Genomic DNA, 20,797 nt, shown 5'->3' with positions numbered 1-20,797 from the left:
AGTATTAAAGAAGTTAAAGAAGTTAATTTAGCAAATTATATGAGGCAATAATTTATTTCAAGGAGAATAGGAAGATAGTATATTCTTATTTATCATATTTTATACTTCCTAATACAACTTAAATATTTCACTAATATTGCCTACTTGAAATTACAATTTCAAAGCTAAAGCATAAATGAAAACATAAATAGATACTTACTCACAATACCAAACTGTCCCCAGGACAGAAGTATAGCCAAAATTGGAAAAATAACAGCAAGGATATTTTCATTTGGAGAAAACCATGAAACTAGGAAGAAAAATAAAATTACAATTAGTGCTTACTTTAATCACTTTAAATTCTGCCAATGAATGGTTAACAATACATTTGTAATATATTTCAGTATATAATGGAAAATAAAGATAATCAATCAAAGCTGTGGTCTTAAAATAAACAAGTAACAGATTACATATGTAATTAATTTATCAATATAACGTAGTCAGTCATGAAACAAGAGGCTAGTTATTTAAATGTTCTCCACCACATTTTCCCTAACCTAACATATCATTTATAAAATGAGGCAATTTGGTGCTGGATCTGAGAACAAGACTCTATAGCCATCATGTGAAACCCAATGTAACTTAGAATCTTTGTGACTTTGCACAAAAATTCTTAACACCTCTGTTTTATGATGTCCTCAATTTTAACACCAGTATAACACAATACCTACACCTTGAAGGATTGTTGTTCTGACTGCTAACGAAGTTAAATGCAAAGGACTTAAACCAAAGCTTGGCACTTTTCACATGCTCAGTAAACATTAACTACTATTATTATCATGTGCTCCTAAAATGAATACCTTTATGTGCCATCCACCAAGAATGCTCTGTAAAGCAACAATGAACTCTTCCCATGAAAACTGACTCAGGGAACAGAAAGATGTTGTAACAATGGGTCCCTTCACCTTATTGTGACTAAGATTGAGACCCATATGAGACCTGCCTTTTCTCAAACTTATTCTAGAACAGAAAACATATTTATGCATAAATAGGTTTCAAATGATTGTCTGCATGAAAAGCAGCATGAAGGTTTTGAGGTGTTGAGGAAGTTTCCACCACACACTCACATGTCAATGAATATAGAGCAACATAGTCTATATAAAAGACCTCATAATGTTAAGACTTCAAATAAGATTTGTTGAGAAAATTAAGCTAAATGGCATCTTATCAACTCTTCACAAGATAATCTATCAATTAAAAAATTTTCCAATAATAAAATCAAGTAAATAGCCTGAAAACATTTCAAAAAATTTGCCTGTACAGGGGGGGATTTGCAGTCTGAAAAACATTTCTGAATACTGCCCAAAGTGAGCACTTGAGTTCTCTGAAATCAACCCTGGTCATTCAAATTTTCTGCTGCCCTGCATCTCCATGTCAGAGTGTGAAGACTCTTGTGTACTTTCATATCATACTGATAGCTATGCATTTATTGTGTTAAGCTTATACTGTTAAATTCTGGTAAATGTTCACAATAATTCTGAGACTACAGAATTATATATAATTTCTATCTTTTCAGGATCTAGTATTTTGCCCTACTTATGGTAGAGACTCAAGAGGTTTGGTGTTGCAGATTCTAACAGTCTTAAAATAGTTTAGTGAGTGAATGATAGTTTTTTTTTTTTTTAAATGCTCATATGGTGGTATATCTCTACAAAGAGATAAATGTTTCAGATACTCTGAGTCAATACCTTAATTTCCAACTGTATTATGGAATATCTTCCCAGACCAAAGAAAACGCATTTGAATTCAGTATAAAATTCAACCAGGAAAATCTTTATGAATTATGCTTTGGTTTTTATATGAAATGTCCAAAGGATTTGATAAAAGGTCTGTGATCTAATGACTATTCATAGATACATATTTAGACACATATTTCTTCCTATCCACTTTATAGTTTTGTTCTCAGTTGTGTACATTAATTCCTCAAGTCTCACAATTAATTCATGAGGAATGATTAGCCCTTCCTTAGAGTGAGGAAACAGATACTATGAACTGTGGATATTTAGTATCTTAAATAATCATATCCCAAACTGACTCCTAATACACCCCTGCCCCACCCCCCACACCTATTCTCTGTTTTCCCCATTTCAGTTGTACTGACTCCATTTCACCAGGTGCTCGGACTAAAAACCCTGGAGTCATCCTTGACTTCTTGGCTACTCTCACATCTCACATCTGTTCCAACAGCATCTCCTGCAGGTTCGACCTCAGTATATAGCCATCATCTGATCTTTCATGTTCAAGATGAGCTGACAATGAAATATATTGTCATTGGTCTCCTTCCTACACAATAAAACAATTTTAGGATATATTAATAAAAGTGATATTAGGGAAAATAAGAGGTGTATTTGACTCTAGTCTGACACATGTTTTCCACTTATTGTGCATTTCTGGAAAAGCCCACCATTGGTAGGGTACTCTTCTAAGTACTTGAGTGCCAGTAGCAGAAAAGGCATGTGAAGCCATAAGCCTGAGGAGGAGAGATGAACAGACTCTTGTAGGTAGTAAGGAGTGCTCCTATGTAAAGAAATTGGCTCAGAGCCTTAAATGGGAAGGAACTTGCCAAGCAGGTAGGAAAGAAAAGATGTCAAAGGAAGTTTAAGCAACTGAATGATAGCTACTGTGGCTGGAATTCAGTGATACAAGACTCAACTCGAAGAGTTAGCTAGGGTAAGATCATGTAGGGACCTAACAGTTTGCTAAGAGACTTTGAATTTTATTTTGAAAGCAATAGCAAGGATTGAAATGTCTAAATAGGGAAGAAAAATGACCTTATATATTTAAAATCTTCTTTGGCAACCATGTGGAAAGCAGATTTATAGAGAAGCGGGACCTGTCAGAAAGTTATGGCAGCATCCAGGAGTAGCGGGAAGGTGGGAAATGACCCACAAACACCTCCTGATTTTACTCATCACATTTAGGAACATAACAAGGAATCATCCTGAAAGAAGGGAACCAGAATGGAGATACTGAAACCATGAGCAATAGCTGAAGAGCTGAGGATTTTTACCCTACAAAAGAATAATCTTTGGAGAAAAATATAGCCCTCCTAGTGAGTGAGGAATCACAGAGTTGTAAGTTTTAGCTTGATGTAAAGGTAGACCTGATAATAACAGTCCTGATAATAAAATAGACCAAGATTCGTGGAAACAACAGAGTCTCATGATGACATACATTTAGGTAATAGGTTTGCACGACCAACTACATGGGTTTTGATAGAAGTAAGTCATGAACTGGATGGCAATATAGACAGGATGACTACTAGATGCCTCCAAGCTTCTACACAAAAATAAGACATGTAAAAGACATATCAAAGGCAGAGGGTAGGATTACATAACAAAATAAAAATTTTTGCCTAGGGCTTTGATTCTTAACTGCAGCTTGTCAGAATTCCCTGGAGGTTTACTTAAACTTCACATCCTCTCCTCTCAGCTACACCCAAGATTTTAATATGTTCCCTAACCTACTGAGTGTGTGTGCCTGTGTGCATGTGTGTGTTGTGTGTGTGTGTGTGTAGTGGGGGGGTAATGATTTCCTTGATTTAGTTTGTAATAACCTCTGTAGAACTGTTGATTTTACCTCTCTCACACTGATATGAATGGGTAATCTTTCTTTAATTTGTTGAGGTGGGATGGAGAGAGTTTGAGGATCATTGAATTGGACATGTAAGATCCAAATGAGGTGCAGGGGGAAAAAAACCAATGTTTTATATAAAACCACTTATCTTCCCATTAAGCAATTGATTTATTATGGTAGTACTGTCGGAAAACCTTAGCTCTTGTTTCCCAATAGGAAAGGGAGACAAGGTACCTTCTCTAAGGTGTCTTCCTACTTTGAATCTCTACGGCACAAAGAATATAAATTTAAACTGGAGCAAGAACAACATCAGATATTCTTCCACCTCAGGGTTGAGAAAGATATCCAAGGTCATCCACATTCTTGTCTAGTGCTGCCCATTACTCTCCCCCAATTCCTGATCAGGTAGAACAACTCCTAGGAAAATGTTCTTATTAGTGGAAAAGCAAAGAAATCATACTAAGGCAATAGTGGTGGCCCGGGGGTGAGCATTTATACTTTGCTCCCAAGCCTAAGTATTACTAAAAGCCAGGTCCTCACTTCTTCTATCATTGTTTACAAAATGGAGCAACCTGAAGAAGTGAGGGATCCTTCCAGGTAATTGTGTCTCTCCTTCATACAGACACATGATAAACCTCCACAAATACAAAAAATACCAGCTTCCCCAAAAGTTCACAATAAAATTTACATTAAAATTCATGCCAAATTTTTACTTGGTGATTCAGAATTGTGATGACTTTTTGATGTGTCAGCTAGGCTAGGCTATCATCCTGCTATTTAATGAAACTCAGAATTCTTTTATTTTTTTAAATTGAGATAACATTGGTTTACAATACTATGTAATCCAGAGGTATAGGATTGCACCTCCTCAGCAGCACACCACCACACCACACCCACCACTTTATCTGACCCTTTTATTTCTTTTTTTATATTCCACATGTAAACAATATTCTTTGGGGTTTGTTTTTCTCCTTCTGACTCCGGTTCCATTCATTTTGGTACAAAAGTGAAGAGTTTTTCCTTTTTTCATAGCTGATCAGTATTACAATGTGTATATGTGCCACATTTTCCTAATCCATTCATCTATCTTTGGGTGCTTAGGTTGTTTCCATAGCTTGGCTACTGTAAATAGTGCCACAGTGAAAATAGGAGTGCATATATCCCTTTGAAAAAGTGTTTTTGCAATCTTCAGGCAGATACTTAGAAATGGAATTGCCAGATCATAAGGTAGACCTATTTTAAATATGAAACTCAGAATTCTAAAATAACTCTCCCAGATCCCTGCCCAAGGCAGTAAGACTTTTATAATTCCCTCACTCCAGGGACGGCACTGTAAATATGACAGATTTCAGTCCCATGATTGTGTTGTGTCATGTGGCAAAAGGGTTTCTGATGATGTAATTAAGATCCTCAATCAGCTGACTTTAAGAAAGTGAGAACATGCCTTGGGGGAATGGGGGATAACTTAATTAAAGTAGAGCTTAAAAAGGTCTGGGCTTTCCCTGGCAGAAGAAATCCAACCTGTGAAAGGGATTCAACAAGAGAGGATCCTTCTTTTCTGGTTTTAAATGTGGACAAGGACATATGGCAAGGAATGGGGACAACCTCTAGGAGCTGGGAGAAGCCTCTGGCAGACAAGCAACATAGAAACAGAGAGCTATGTCTTACAACCACAAGGGAATGAGATCTGCTACAATCATGTGAACTTGAAACAGGAACCGCAAACTTCAGATGAAAGCACAGATCAATGTTTTGATTTTAGCCTTGTTAGACTGAGTGGAAAATTCAGTCCATGCCATAAATTAGATTTGTGACTGCCAAAATATGTTGGTTTAAGTTGTTACATTTGTGGTTGTTTGTTACACAGCACTAAAAAAAACTAATACAAATATCTTGCAATTAGTTAATGTTAACATTAGGAGCATAATGTATATTGTGCCGATAATGATGGAAATGGCAACTGTGCTGAACTTGAATTGACCTTTTAAAATAAATCCTTGTAATTTACATGAGAAAAGTAAAATTTTAAACTTCCAAGTTTTTGTATTATTAGCAATACAAATATAAATAACATTTTATGACTATTACTATTTATATTTAGTATTTGGTTGTTTATAAAGTGTTTTCACAGAAACCACTACAGTAGTAAATGCACTGGGTTTTAAAGACTCAGTTAAAATCCCAGTTACAACTCTGACCTTGAACAAATACCCTAAGTTTCTCTTGCCTCTTCATCTGTTAAATGTTAAGACCTATATCTATCTCCCAGAATTCTTGAGAAGATCACAGGATGCAGCAGTCATATACTATCTACCATATGCTCAAATAAATGTTGGGTTATTTTTCTGTTCTTATTTGTACTGCTACCACTTCCTGAAAACACCTTAGTCATCACTGTGTCCACAGTGCCTAGCACAGTGCCTGACACATAATAACATTCAATAAATCCTTGCAACTAAGAGAGATACTAACTTATTTACCACAACTGAGTGCCAGACAAGTTGAGTTTATTACCCAAGATTTCTTAAACTAGAAAATGGCAAAGTACAGAAAAAGTTTTTAAATTTCAAATCCTGTGCTCTGGAAGGAGCATGGGATAGTGCCAAAGTATGGCACTATGCCATACATAGGCATCAAGGCATATAAAATTATATTTCATAGACAGTATTTTCCACATATTCAGTCTTAATGCTCCAAAAAAAGGACACAAAGAATGGCCACCCTTAATCCACATTCCCCTAAGTGGAATTTTCTATTAGTTAATTTCTAGTCTTCATTTATGCCCATATTTGGAAAAAAAAAAAAAAAAACCACAAAACAGTAAAAATGACTTCCATATGGGTATCACTATCACAATAAATTTGTATTCCACAGTAAGAGTCCCGCCCCAATTAACCATTTTTTTTTTTTTTTTGCTGAGGAAGTGGATTTAGGTGGATTTTTGCTGTTATCAAAAATGGACAAAATCAGTGCAATGCCAGAGGCTGGCAAGAATGTGGACACACTAGATCACTCACATGTTCCTGATGGGACTGTGAAATGATACAACCATTCTGGAAAAAAGTGCACACAATTATATACAACACAGTAATTGCACTTCTGAACATTTATCTAGATAAATGAAGACAAAAACCTGTATACAATTGTTCATAGCAACTTTATTTGTAATAGCCCCAAACTAGAAACAACTAATATGTAGGCAATAGATGAAATGGTTCAGCAAGCTGTGATATACTCACACCAAAGACTATTACTCAGTTTAAAGAGAGTCAGCACTGAGAGCAAGAACAGGAAGGGGGGACATACAGCAACTTGGATGGATCTCCAGGGCATTGGGTTGAGTAAGAAAAAGTCAATCTCAAAGGTTACATACTGTATGATTTAATTTATATAACATTGTTAAAATGACAAAATTACAGATAAGAAGTACAAATTAGTGCTTGACAGATTAGGGATAGTAGGGGTTATGAATATATAAATGGATAGCATGAGGGAGATTAGTGTTAATGGAATAGTTCTACATCCTGAATAGTTTTATATCCAACCATGATGACAGTTACATAAATATACCAGGGTGATAAAATGACAAAGAAATACACACACATTATACCATTGTCAACTTAACGGCTTTGATACTGTCCTAGAGTTACATAACATGTAACTATTGGGGGAAAATGCGCTAAGAGTACACAGAACCTCTCTGTTCTATCTTTGCAACTTCCTATGAATCTATAATTATTTCAAAAAAGAAAATAGGTACACACTATGGAGAGCTGTGTGGAGATTTCTGGACCTACTAAACATAGAGCTTCCATATGATCCAGCAATTCCACTCCTAGGTATTTACCCAAAGGACACAGAAACATCAATTCCAAAGAGCACCTGCACTCCTATGTTTATAGCAGCACTGTTTACAATAGCTAAGCTTTGGAAACAACCCAAATGCCCAAAAATAGATGACTGGATCAAGAAGATGTGGTACATATATACCATGGAATATTACTCAGCATTCAAAAACGATAAACACATGCAATTTGCAGCAACATGGATGGCACTGGAAGGGATCATGCTCAGCGAAATAAGCCAAAAAGAAAAAGAGAAATACCGGATGGTCTCACTCATAGCAGGAATCTAGAAAACTTAAATAAGGGACCAGGAAAATGAATATAAGAAAGTGAAAATCAAAATCAACAAAAAACTATGAACCAGAGACACTTTTTGGGGGTGGGGGGCGGGAGGGAAGGATTGGGGTCAGGCGTTTGCAATTGTATGGGGGAATATAAAATAAAATTTAATATTAAAAAAAAAAAAAAAAAAAAAAAAAGAAAATAGGTACAAAAGCAAATGTCTGAGACCTCCTCTGGTAGACTTTTCTATATTCTCTATAGAAAAGCAATATTCTCTCATTTTAATGGCCCCAAAGTAAGCATAATTTATATTTATATATATTTTTTTATTTAAAGAACAGGTTTATTAGGAAGAGGAGACTTAAGAATGAAGGACACTTGTACAGACACAGATGGGCAGGAAGAGCTGCCCCGAAAGGGACAGGTTTGCTGAGAGATGCCTGCATGATCACAGGCAGGCGGCCTTGAGAAGAGCTGCCTCTGCTGAGGGAGGTCAGTGCAGAGAAGCCCCGGCATGGTACAGGTCATGGGCAGGCAGGAAGGCTGCTGCCCTGCAGAGGGACAGAGAGTTGGAGAAAAGAAGCACCTGCACAGTCACAGGTGGGTGGAAGGACTGTTGCAGTTTTTATTTTTATAGGAAACTTTGAAAACAAAGAAAGATAAAACAATCACACTTAAAATGATAAACTTTGACTTCACCTTAGATACTGGTATTCCTTTCTCATCCATTGTCATTCCATCCTCTGGCCTTTTAAGTCTCATATTTTGCATTATTACACTCTAAAATTATTGCTCCCTCATGTCTTAATGTCTTATTTTTTTCCATTCCCATGAAACAATATATCCCCTCAGAAAACTTGTAATAAGTATTATAATCAATTATTAGATTATCTAGTTCCAGTTACTCACAGTGCAAATGATTATATGATTAGCCTCCTTCTGAAAGTTGAACTTAAAAAAAGTTCCCCAGCTCTAATTAACATGAAATTAACAGAAGTTACAATGTTAGAGAGATTTGGGAGTAAAAGAGCCTTCCAAATTCTACTAGCATACTCTAAGCAATCTGCTCCCCATTTCTTAGTGTATGAAAATTTCTCTCAAAACACTCCTGGCCACATATTAAAAAAACTAGCAACAACAAATGTTGGTGAGGATGTGGAGAAAAAGGAACTCTCCTGCATTGCTGGTGGGAGTGCAAACTGGTCCAACCACTATGGAGAGCTGTGTGGAGATTCCTCAACCTACTAAAGATAGAGTTTCCATTTGATCCAGCAGTTTCACCCCTAGGTATTTACCCAAAGGACACAGAAACATTAATTCCAAAGAGCACCTGCACCCCTATGTTTATAGCAGCGCTATTTACAATAGCTAAGCTTTGGAAACAACCCAAATGCCCAAAAATAGATGACTGGATCAAGAAGATGTGGTACATATACACTATGGAATATTACTCAGCATTCAAAAAGATAAACACATGCAATTTGCAGCAACATGGATGGAGCTGGAAGGGATCATGCTCAGCGAAATAAGCCAGAAAGAAAAAGAAAAATACCGGATGGTCTCACTCATAGCAGGAATCTAGAAAACCTAAATAAGGGACCAGGAAAAAGAATAACTATAAGAAAGAAAAAATCAAAATCAACAAACAACTATGAACCAGAGACACTCCATGGGGGCGGGGGGGGGTGGGGAACGGGGGGATTGGGGTCAAAATAAGGGGGTTGCAATTGTATGGGGGATATAAAAATAATAATAAAAAAACACTCCTGGCCAGTTTCAGCAACTTGATATCTTACTTCATAAAATCAACATTTCAGGAATACAACTAACATTTGCAAAGCACTTTGGTTTACAAAGATCTTGCACACAAGGGATCTCATTTGATGCTCATTAGATGGTGGAATACTTAGAAGCATGGATCTATTTTCAACTCCATTTTAGAGATGAATTGACTTGCAGTAATAAAGTAACTTCTTGAGGTGATTAGTTAAGTTGCAGATTAATGATTCCTAATGTCAAAATATTCCATAAAACTATATTCCCAATGAAGTAAAAGATATTTAATAACAGCAAATGCTAGACTAGAAAGCATGCACAATCTAATCCAACTGTCCTGATCCCCTCTATAGCAAAAATTCTCAAATCATGGTCTAATCCTGAGATCAGTAATATAGCTGGTGATTCCAAATAGAGCTTTTAAAATAGAAAGTCAGAATGCACTTGTACATGGCTGAAGAAATCAGCTGGCACAGCAAAGAACAGAAAAGAAACAACTAACATACTGCTTTATGCAGTTCACCAACCCAGGTTTATGAAGAAAGAGCAGATCATGGTTTTATAACCAAGACTAAATTAAAATAAATTAAATTGGATTCTTAGTTCTTCACAATACTGACCAAGGAAAAGAACATCAAAGGCTTAAGGACAGGAAACCTCAAGGAATCATCCACAGTAACCTGATTTTTAATCTCCTGATTCTCCTTCCAATCTATTCTTTCCAGAGGAAGCATGGCTTACACTTGTCAGCAACCCGGGACCAAAGTATAAGGTTGAAAGAGAAAGGCTGGAAAATTAATCACATGAAAGAAAGTACTTTTGATAGCAGCAAAGAAAAGTGTAGAGTAGATGACCTCTGGACCTGTTCACTCAATAAAATAGTCCTTAGACTAAAAGTTTGAGAAGCACACAATACACAGATTACTTAACAGGAAATACTATAAAAAAAGGTACAACTCATAATCTTCAAAGTTGCTAAACGTTACATCCACATTTGGTATTAATAGCCTGCTTTTTTATGTTTTAATTTTTCTTTTTAAGATTTATTTATTTATACAAGAACTGGGGTACAGGCCAGATGTGTAGGAGGGTGAGAGGATTCACCAGAGACAGAGCAGGCAACAGAACAGGCAGACTGACTGAATTACACTGCTGAGGGGTGCAGCAGGTGAGACAGGAGAGATCTGCCACGCCATGTAGATTTCTCCCTGGCCGGCCAGGATTGAACCCACGCTGAAGAGGCTGCAGACAGTTTCACAGTGCTGTGTTCAACTGCCTGCACCACCAGGGAGGCCCTGATAGCCTGCTTTTTGATTGAAAGGAGTTAACAGCCTAATTTTGCTCCCTTCTAATAGGATCAGGTGAAATAAAAAGGGAAACTTTCACTTATTTATTTTATTTAATTTTTGCATAGACAAACTGGGGTGTAAGTCAGAAGGAGGGGAAGTGAGAGGATTCACCACAGACAGAGTGGGGAGCAGAACAGGCAGATCTACCGAAATACACTGTTAAGGGAAGCAGGAGGAGAGACATGAGAGGTTGGTTGTGCCATATGTGGGTTAACTCACTGGCCAGGTATCGAACTTGGGACATAGTGGTGATAGTGCTGAAACTTAACACCTAGGCCACCAGGGTGGCCCACAGATATAGGGAAACTTTTAGTGTTATAGCTCTTTTAGAATTTGTCTAGCAGGTTTTCTGGTCCTCACCAGAAGACCCCCATGTTAAAAAAAAAAAAAAAAAAAAAGGAAACTTTTATAGAAGGCTTACCAACACGATATTTCAGTTCCACGATGGTTTCACCTTCTCTGCTTAATTCTGTTACTTCACAAGTGTAGTTTCCAACAACAGCGTCACTCTTACCCATCTTCAAAGAGGCAATCCCATTCAATAATTCTTCTGGTAAGATTTTTGCACTCTGAAAATTACTGCTGGTTAAAGTCACATTTTTATCTCCATTATAGGTGAGAATGTCTTTTCCTTTAAATTTCCACTTTACGTACATTTCTTTAATGGACTTCGCTCCCACATTATTAACAAAGCATGGGATGACAACAGTTTCATTACAAATGGTGTATTCTGTTGATTTTGTGACATTAAATATTAATTGAGCTGAACCTAGAAAGAGAAAAAAATGTTTCATTTCAATATAGAATTCTATAAGATCTTAGGTATGTTACAAATCCTTAAATTTATAAAGAGCAATACTTCAATTATTCGCTAGAGCAAGCAGTACAACTATAGAGAAGACTGGAAAGGTTAGAAAAAAGATAAACTAATTTAATATTTACATGCATAGCTGGCAGACAACACTGTAACTTTTCCTTATTCACGTTCAGTAACAAAGTATATATTACCATACATCTTGGAAATAAATTCAGCAGCGATATTGGAACATGCAGGCGTAGTATCTGATTTTGGAAGCTTTAAGGTAATCATTGCTGTCTACTGATATATCTATCTATCTGCACTGATTTATGGTGTATATATATATATATATGTGCGGTATATATACATATATATGGTGTGTGTGTGGTATATGTATGGTATGTGTGTAAACCATCTATATATATGTGTGTATACATATATGGTTCTTACCATATGGGAAACTTTTAAACAGAAAATCAAACTAAATATTATATTCAGCACTAACTTCTATACATTTCTTCCTAATAGAACTTGCTAAACTGATATGAAGTTTATCTCTATCCCTATGTTGCATTTACAAGATAGGTGGCAGACTCTATTGTATTTTATTATAAAAGGCAAATCAGATGAATCACATCACCTCTTTCCACTAGGATGGAAATTCTTAGAATGCTAAGGAGAAAAGAAATAATTCTCTGTGGCTATTTTCCTATGGCAAAATACAGACAAGAATAGATATTTTGTATGCAAGTATTATAAAGGAATATGTACATTTGAAAGGCATTTTCTCACTCCCATATTTCACTGAAACTACAGAATAATTTTCAAATGTATATTACAGCCATTTCTTCCACCTAGAAACCATAAACCAATCAAAATAAGGCTAAGAAACCAGTTTAAACCAAGAGCAGATGCTGCCAAAAAGAAGAGTATATTCTATCAGCTCTTCTCAGTAGGATAAACTACTACGTTATTGCCTATAAAAGAAAGATTGGGAAAGTAAATGCAATCACTCATCTTTCATCTAAAATGTGCAAGAACATGGGAAATTATAGTTGTCTTCCATTTTCTTCAGCCAATTATCAACTTTAGTTGGTTTTTCCCTCAAGAAACAAAACACTAATATAAATAAAATATCAACTTTAATAGTTCACCATTAAGGTTTCCTTCTGCTATACAAACTGGGAATAAAAATCAGGGGCACAGGATGTTATTATTTGGAAACATGACTATTATTAAACAAATGCCTATATCATTGAATGCTAATGCTAAGATGCAAAGTGGAATATGAACTGGACAATTTAGAAAGTCTGAGTACTATTCAGAAATTCTATTTCTGTCACTTATCAGTTATGTGACCCTAAGCAATTCTCTTAACTTTTCTATGTCTTCATTTGCTGGGCAGCTTCACCGAATTGCAGTGAGCATCTAAGGAGAAAATACATGGGCAAGTGTTCTCTAAACCATACTGTGCTATAAATACTCAGGGTGATAGTATGAAAACTAGGCAATGTGGCTTTTTAATATAATGATCTGAACCTTCTCTGACTGGCAAATCCAGGTTATATTTCTAGAAACTTGCTGTCTGAAACAACCTTCTGGGTGTCACAACTCACCTCTATCCAGTTTTACACATTTATAGCCAAATACTGGGAATTCCCAGGCAAAATCTGGACCACTAATTGCATCCTTCAAAACCTTGGAGTTGTAAATTATTTCCCCTAAGCAAACATTCAGGGCAGACTACAGTAAAAAACAAGGAAAGAAGAAAGTACTGCGATTTTGGAATTAGAAAGGAGGGAAGATGTCAGAAAATATGGTGAATGATTTTGAAGTGGACAAAAAGATTACTGGGTGTCCTTTCAATTGAGTAGAGGGCACTGTCTAATAGATTCTTTGGGAGTCTGCATCTATAGGGGCCTGTGATTTCTGCCATATTTGACTGGGATATTTTATAATTTTGTAAGTTGTACCAAACTGATGGTGTTGCAAATGATTCGTGTCCACAGAGATACAAATGAACTTTGTTCTACATTTGATTTTCACCTGGTGGAAGAAAGGATTTTAAAAAATTACATTTCATTGCTATGAAGATATTGACCAATTTTACATCTATTAGCAAATTCATTTCAGCACTCCTGATTGCCTACAAATGTGTCTGTTCTTCCAAAATTTTGAAAACCAATATGATTTTACTAACATGTTGCCTTGCTTGTTAATTAATGCATGAAATAAAATCTTTAATGTATGGTTCATTTTATATTTATTTGAACCAAGATTTTACCTTGTAAATATTATCTTTTAATAGAAGAGATGGATCAGTGAAGAATTTAGTCATCCTAGTAATCATTTTTAAAAGCAGGTTCTACTTAGAAGTAAGTGGTCAACAGCACTTTACAATTTCATAACTTATGTTTAGAGAAGAAATCTTCCTAAAGAATACAGAAAGCACTAATTGTATCACATTACTTGTTGTAACAAAAATTTATAGTTAAAGCAATTTAAGGAGAATAAATACTGTCAATAAATTCAAGGTAAAGCCGATCTGCACAAATCATAACTTGACTAAGCCATGCGCAAACGATAAGTTAGGGCGGCCCCAAAATACAATTTTATCAGTTGTTAACTACAATTTTATCTCCTACAAACATTTACTTTAAAACTATCAAGTAGCAAATTATCTGATTTGACTTTTCTCTTTTGCTTGTGCCTGCTTATAAAATAGCAAAGCAAAGATTTTAAATCTAGAGGGCAAATAAAGGTACATAGATAATTAACAAGAATAAGGAAATTCTGAATAATCAAGATATGCCTATAGCTATTTAAATCACATAGGAATAGACAAATTTAACCATAAATGATGACAGAGTTACAAATAAATTAACAAATTAAATGAGGAATATATTTATTTTAAATGCCAAAAATACTGGTCCTTACAATATCTGTCAACACAGCAGACCAACCCAAACCACCCTAAATCACAGTCCTGAAAGTATACTCTATATGTACTTGCAGAGAGAACTCAATATGTGGTGGTCACAGCATACAAGTACAGCTCAGAAATTTTAAAATGTAACATATGTTGATTGAGAATTACCTGATCTGAAAAATCGTGATAATGTGTAGGGATACAATGGTGGAGAAAAAATGTAGGAATTATTTTAGACGTTTACAATTCCCACTTGGGAGAATGATAACTACTTTGCATAACACAAGGTCATAAGTGCCATCCTTCTGGCATAAACAAACTGCTATGGAGGGGCAGATAATAATGAGTCTTAAGATTTCTAAGAAAAATTTCATTGCTATGAAGGAAACACCAAAAAATTGCCATAGTTCCCACCCATCCAGACATTTCTTTTCATATATTCTGTGTAAATTTTCTCTCCTTTAAAAATCTTTGCAATCGCCTTCCTGTGTCAAGTGCTTATCCTATACTTTCCAAAGGAGGCCCCCACTCGCTTTCCCTTTCTTTCTCTCTCTCTCTTCCCCAACCCCTAGGCTGAACACAAATTGAGTACCTTCACATAAGAAGCTCAAAGCTGCCAACCCTTCTTACTTATAACTTCACCTGCAACCCCAACTATCCCCATCTACCCACCTCCCACTGCAAGTTCTCCTTTTCAGGAATGAATCCCTTCATCTAGCAGTAGTTTCTATTTCTGCCTTGGCATGCATCTATCTCCTTAAGGACTTTCCCTGGTTGATTTTTAGCTTCCTACGTCTCACTATTTCATTTACATAGGTTTAAAAATTTTTTTTAAATGCTTGAATATTTGCCAACTTTAAAAAAATTCCACACGGTTGTCTCTCTCTTGCCTAGCATCTTAAAATAAGTCTAAACGCATTTCTTCACCTATTCACTTCTTAAATCTATGCCACCTCACCTCCGCCTCTTTATCTTTACCTTTTCACTACAACAGCTCTTGCCAGAGTCACCAATAATCCCTTGTGAAAAATCGTACATGGCTCACTTTCTGTCTTGACTTCTCCACAGTTCTTGGGTATAGGGGCAGCTCCTTTCTGCCCCTGTCCCTTGGCTTCTATGGTATCTCTTGACTCTGAATTTCTTCCTACTACTTTGTCCACCCCATGCCAGCTTACTTTCTTTATTGAAATTCTAGATTCCTTGACTCACAATAAATATCAGTGTTCCTAAGGACTTCATATCCAGTGCTGCCTTCTTCGCTTTCCCCAACAACACTCCCAAGACCAATATTTTCCCTTACCCCATGGTTTTAACTACTTATACACTGTTTTAAAAACAGGCACATTTCTCCTTAACTTCAGATCTTGGAAAGCCAATTGTCTGCTTTGCATTGCCATTTGAATATATTATAAAAGTTTCAAAGTCAACATGTCCAAAACCTATTCATCTTCTCCATGCCCTCCTCCCAAACCTCACCTCCCTAAAGCATTTTGTATTACCTAAAAATCAACTAGCTCTGGACCTAAATAAGAATAATGCTGGATAAGCCATGAAGAATTCTTGGTAAATTCAACCTATTCATCCCTAAATCCAATGTGTCATGTATGAATGAATTGGACAGTCATCATTTCTCCACTGAACTGTTGCCACAGCCTCCTAACTAGCTCCCTGCCTCCAGTCTCAATGTTTCCCCCATTCCAGCCCCAATGTACTTTCCACAGTTCCCAAAATAACTGTTCTAAATGCAAATGTGCACTCTTTTGCCTAATATACTTTAAAAACACCCTCCCCCTACCTTTTAGGCTAAATTCTAAGTGCACTGGCAGGAAACACAAAGGAGGTCTTTGAGATCCTTTCCAATCCCAACACCTATATACCTTCATTTCCAATCATAATGACCTTCCCGCAATTTCATGAATATCCATATGTACTCTTATCTCCAGGCCTTTGCACATGCTGTTCCTCTAACCTAAATTGCAGGCCCATACCCTTCTTTGGATGTAGAAGAGGACACTAGCTGTATGACCTCAAGCAAGTTACTTAGAGTATATTACTTACAGAAATTGTGTTAGGATTTAGCAAGGTAATAGACATGATATACCTGTTGTAGTGCCTTTCAAATATATAGCAAATACTCAATAAACAGCAGCTATAGTTTGCTAACGTTGGCTTTTCCTACTAAAGCACAATTTAAATGTTCAATCCTGTTTCCCTACCCTACCACTACTCAACTGTATTCATTCCCTCCTGATTGCTCACATTGGCCCTGTTCAAATGATGTCGCTATACTTACTATCAAATCCTATAATTATTACTTCACTTAGCTGATCTTTTCCTTAGGCTCAAAGGGCAGAAAAGGAGGACAATGTTTTCATTTGGTATCTTGTGGATATAGGGTTCAAGTAGGACTCAATGCTTTTTTTTTTTTTTTTAAAGATTTATTTATTTATTTATACCAGCACTGGGTACAGTCAGAAGCGCAGGAGGGTGAGAAAGAATTCACCAGAGCCAGAGTGGGGAGCAGAACAGGCAGATGGACCGAAGACACTGCTGAGGGGATCAGTGGGCGGCAGGAGAGGTCTGCGCACCATGTGGGACCCTACCTAGCCCGGTGGCCCGGGATTGAACCAGTGCTGCAGAGGCTGTGCGCCACCAGGGAGGCCCTGCATTCTTGTGAATGTAAAAAAGTTTAAGTATGAATCCCAACAAAAGAAAATTTAAAAATCATATCAGAGAAATTTCACTGTACTTCCACCTTTCAAAAGAACCCTCTATTTGTTCTCACTTCTATAGATCTGATTATGGAATCATGAAGCTACATATTTTAATGGGAAATCTCAGTTGCAGGTTGAGTTCCTTAAAAATTATGCTCAGTGAAATAAGCCAGCAGGAAAAAAGAAAAATATCGGATGGTTTCACTTATAACAGGAATATAGGGAAACCAAATAGGACATCAGTGTAAAAACATAATAATTACAGTACAAACCACAACAAAGCAGAAACAGACAATTGTAAATCAGAGACATCCTGCAGGGGAGGAGGAGGGAGAGGGATCAGAGGCAGGGAGAGAGGAGCACAGGGGACTGTGGTGATGGTGCACGGGTGCCTTGGAGAAGGAAATTCTAAGGGGACTCAACCTGAGGGGGTGCGGGGAAGCAAATATTATCTAAAAAAATGTAAAAAAAATTTGATAAATGTTAAAATAAAAAAATAATTTAAAAAAATTACTTGACTGTGCCTAAGAATGATCTTCCTAAAGGGTGATGTATAAATTGGGTCCTAAAGGGTGAGTAAAAGTTATAGAAAAGGAAAGACTTTCTAGGTACAGTTAGTAAGATGTACAGAGGAATAAAGAAAGGGAATAATTGAAAGCAAAAGGTTCTTCAGGTGAGCTCTAAAAATAGGAGTAGGAAAAGAGGGTTAAAATATTATAAAGCCTCCCTTGAATGTCATTCTGAGGAGTCTAGACTTGATAACACAGGCAACATCAAAACACTAAGATTTATTTGCATTTTAAAAATTAAATACAGAAGTATGAAGGGTGAACGGTGGGGGGGAGGGGGGGAGGGAAGAAGGGACATGGAAGGAGAGTCCCAGTAAAAGATCACTGCAACAGGCCAGTTAAATGACTACTAGAGAGATGGCCCAAAAATTTCACCAAAGTAAAAAACAAAGATCTAAGATTAATCTAAGTCAGATGAGGAAAGGGATGGATAAAACGAGGGAAGAATTAAAGTTGCTAATTAAAGTGTATATGTAGCTAACTAGTTAGACTGAACTCACTATAAGAGAAAGTAGATTTAGTATATTTTAGGGGAATATTCTTTCAAATATTTAACAGGCTGAGTGTTAAAACATCTGTGGTATAATGAACTGAAGATGTCCAGTTAGGTGCCAGGATATAAGGATTGGGATTTAAGAAGATCAGAGTGACGACCTAGGAATAACCAAAAATATAACTGGTAACTGAAATTGTGGGTATAGACAAGATTTCCCAGAGAGTCTTGTGACTAAGACCAGCAGGAATTAGAGGATAAAATGTTGGGGAACACTAATATTTAAGGAGCAAACAGTTAAAGAACTAAAGAAAGAAGTGAGAAAAAGAAGTAAAATGGGTGAGCAATAACAAAAACTACTGCAGACACCAAGGAAGAGTCTCAATATGGACAAAATAGATGTTAAATGGCATGAATAAAAGCACCCCTAGGATGGAAATTACATCATTAGCTTCTTTATCTGCAACAATGTCAATAGACTAATGGGATCAGAAGTCAGACTGCAACTGGGAAGTGGCTGGAAGGGGAGAAAAAAGAGTCAGTGATTATCTTTCAATAAACTCGGCAGCGTAAGAAAGCAGAGAAGACGATAAAACAAAGAGACTGGAGGTCTGGAAAGGGTAAGATTTTTGGTTCTTCTTGTTTATTTTTAATATGGGGTAAAACTTGTGTATGGCTACAATTTAAGGTAAAGGATCCTATGGAGAGGGAAAGATGTAAGGCACAAATCTGAAGAATTAAATTGATTGGGCAGGTCTCCAAGATGCTGGAAGTTAAAGAGCTGGAGATAGGTGGTCCTTTCCTTGGAAAGGTGGATAGATATTCTTCTGAAACTGGAGCAGGGGAGAAAATGATTATAGATAACTACAGTAATGGTGGGAGGGAAGTTGAGAGAATCCACACCACACATCACTATTTTTTGCAGTAGAGTAGGATGTTAATTATCTGCTTAGAATGGACATTCAGGAATGGGGTAGGAAGTCCCAACAGTCACTAAGGTAAACAAAGCAAAGCTCATGAGTAAAGATACCTGTCAGAAATTAATCCTTCCAGTTTTTACCCTCAGACTTCAGACCTAACCCCAGCTATGAATCCGGCTAGAATTAGAGACAAAATTCAGATTTCTTCTCAGAAGGTACCACATAAGTACTGGGGTAAAGTGGGCTACTCGCAAGTTATTGAATTCTGACTCAGAGGAATCCCCTCCACCAAATTTGAAAGAGGCCTTATAAGAATGCAACCTAGAATTACAGTGGGCAGGACCGTTTAAGCTCAGTGACATTCAGAAATATAGTCTTATCAAGTACTTAAGATATATTAAGTACCACTGAGGTATAAAAATAAAAAATCCCTACTCTCTATAAACTGCATGCTAAGTAATTGAGAGGCATGCTTCCTGAAATGTTTTTTTTAAAAAGAGATTTATTTATTTATACAAGAGCTGGGGTACAGTCAGAGGCATGGAAGGATGAGAGAATTCACCAGAGACAGAACAGGGAGCAGAACAGGAAGACGGACAGAGGACACTGCTGAGGGGAGCAGCGGGCGAGTCATGGGAGTTCTGCCGCGCCATGTGGGTATCTCCCTGGCCAGTCCAGGAATCGAACCAGAGCTGCAGAGGCTGCAGACAGCTTCACAGCGTGGCGCTCAACCCGCTGTACCACCGGGGAGGCCCCATTCTGAAATATGTTTATATACTCATGAGGGTCATGCAAAGTGCTTAGAACATAGCATGGATTCAACTTGCTTGAAACAGAAAAAGCAATTTTGACAGAACCTGCACTTGCCAAATCCCTTGCCTTGCTTTTAAATCTGCAAGTGTGATAAGTATTCAAATATGCACATTTATTCTCCTAATCTAAGTCTCAAATCCTGAGGTTCACCAGATTCTGAGTCTCATACAACTGCTCTGTAGATATGGAATGAAACATTCAGAAGAGGGTGTAGCATCCAATACATGTTTCATCTCCATGTAACCAGACAGAGGAAAAAAGCAGGTTCTGTTATCTTTGTCTAGGTATATCAGAGTCAAATTTCCTGAATGTTCTGTATTTTCTTTAGTATTGCAATTAGTTTATGAAAGCTGATCTTACATCATTATTATTTTTATCACAGGGGAAATAACTTCACTGAAACTCAAAGTTAAAGTAGCTTTATAACAGCCAAAGACTGCATCATATTAGGCTGAGACCTAAGATATACAAATAAAAATAATTTATCTTGTTTAAAAAGTTATACTAACAAAAACTTAGACAATGGGTAAGATGGTTATATGAACATTATGTAACAAAAAGGACCTTAATGAATTAAGAATAATGCATATACATTAAGGAAGGTAAACTCATTTTTAAAGATATTTTGGGTAGAAAATTTATCAATTTGGGGAAAATACTTATTATTTAGCTTTAGAACATGTAATTTGAAAA

The 20,797-nt window shown here is 36.6% G+C and overlaps 1 protein-coding gene and 1 non-coding gene across 6 annotated transcripts in view; one reads left to right on the top strand and one right to left on the bottom strand.

Moving 5' to 3' along the window:
* Nucleotides 1-20,797, bottom strand: part of CD47 (CD47 molecule) — a 58,324-nt gene that overhangs the window by 34,906 nt on the left and 2,621 nt on the right. For all 5 annotated transcript variants that reach the window (XM_037525603.2, XM_037525604.2, XM_037525605.2 and 2 more), the window contains exons 2-3: nucleotides 11,289-11,636; nucleotides 200-289 (exon numbers count right to left, since the gene is read on the bottom strand). In XM_037525603.2, the coding sequence (XP_037381500.1) occupies nucleotides 200-289; nucleotides 11,289-11,636 (438 nt within the window). The remainder of the gene's footprint in view (nucleotides 1-199; nucleotides 290-11,288; nucleotides 11,637-20,797) is intronic.
* LOC119258339 (U7 small nuclear RNA) lies at nucleotides 11,178-11,239 on the top strand. Its single transcript, XR_005128205.1, has one exon. It is a non-coding gene; the product is annotated as a U7 small nuclear RNA (small nuclear RNA).

This window comes from Talpa occidentalis, unplaced genomic scaffold (genome assembly GCF_014898055.3).
Source record: "Talpa occidentalis isolate TD23 unplaced genomic scaffold, MPIMG_talOcc4v2.1 talOcc4.4, whole genome shotgun sequence".
In the NCBI taxonomy this organism is placed as follows: Eukaryota; Metazoa; Chordata; class Mammalia; order Eulipotyphla; family Talpidae; genus Talpa; species Talpa occidentalis.
Note: the sequence above shows the minus strand (reverse complement) of the source record. Positions and strands in the feature narration are given on the sequence as shown.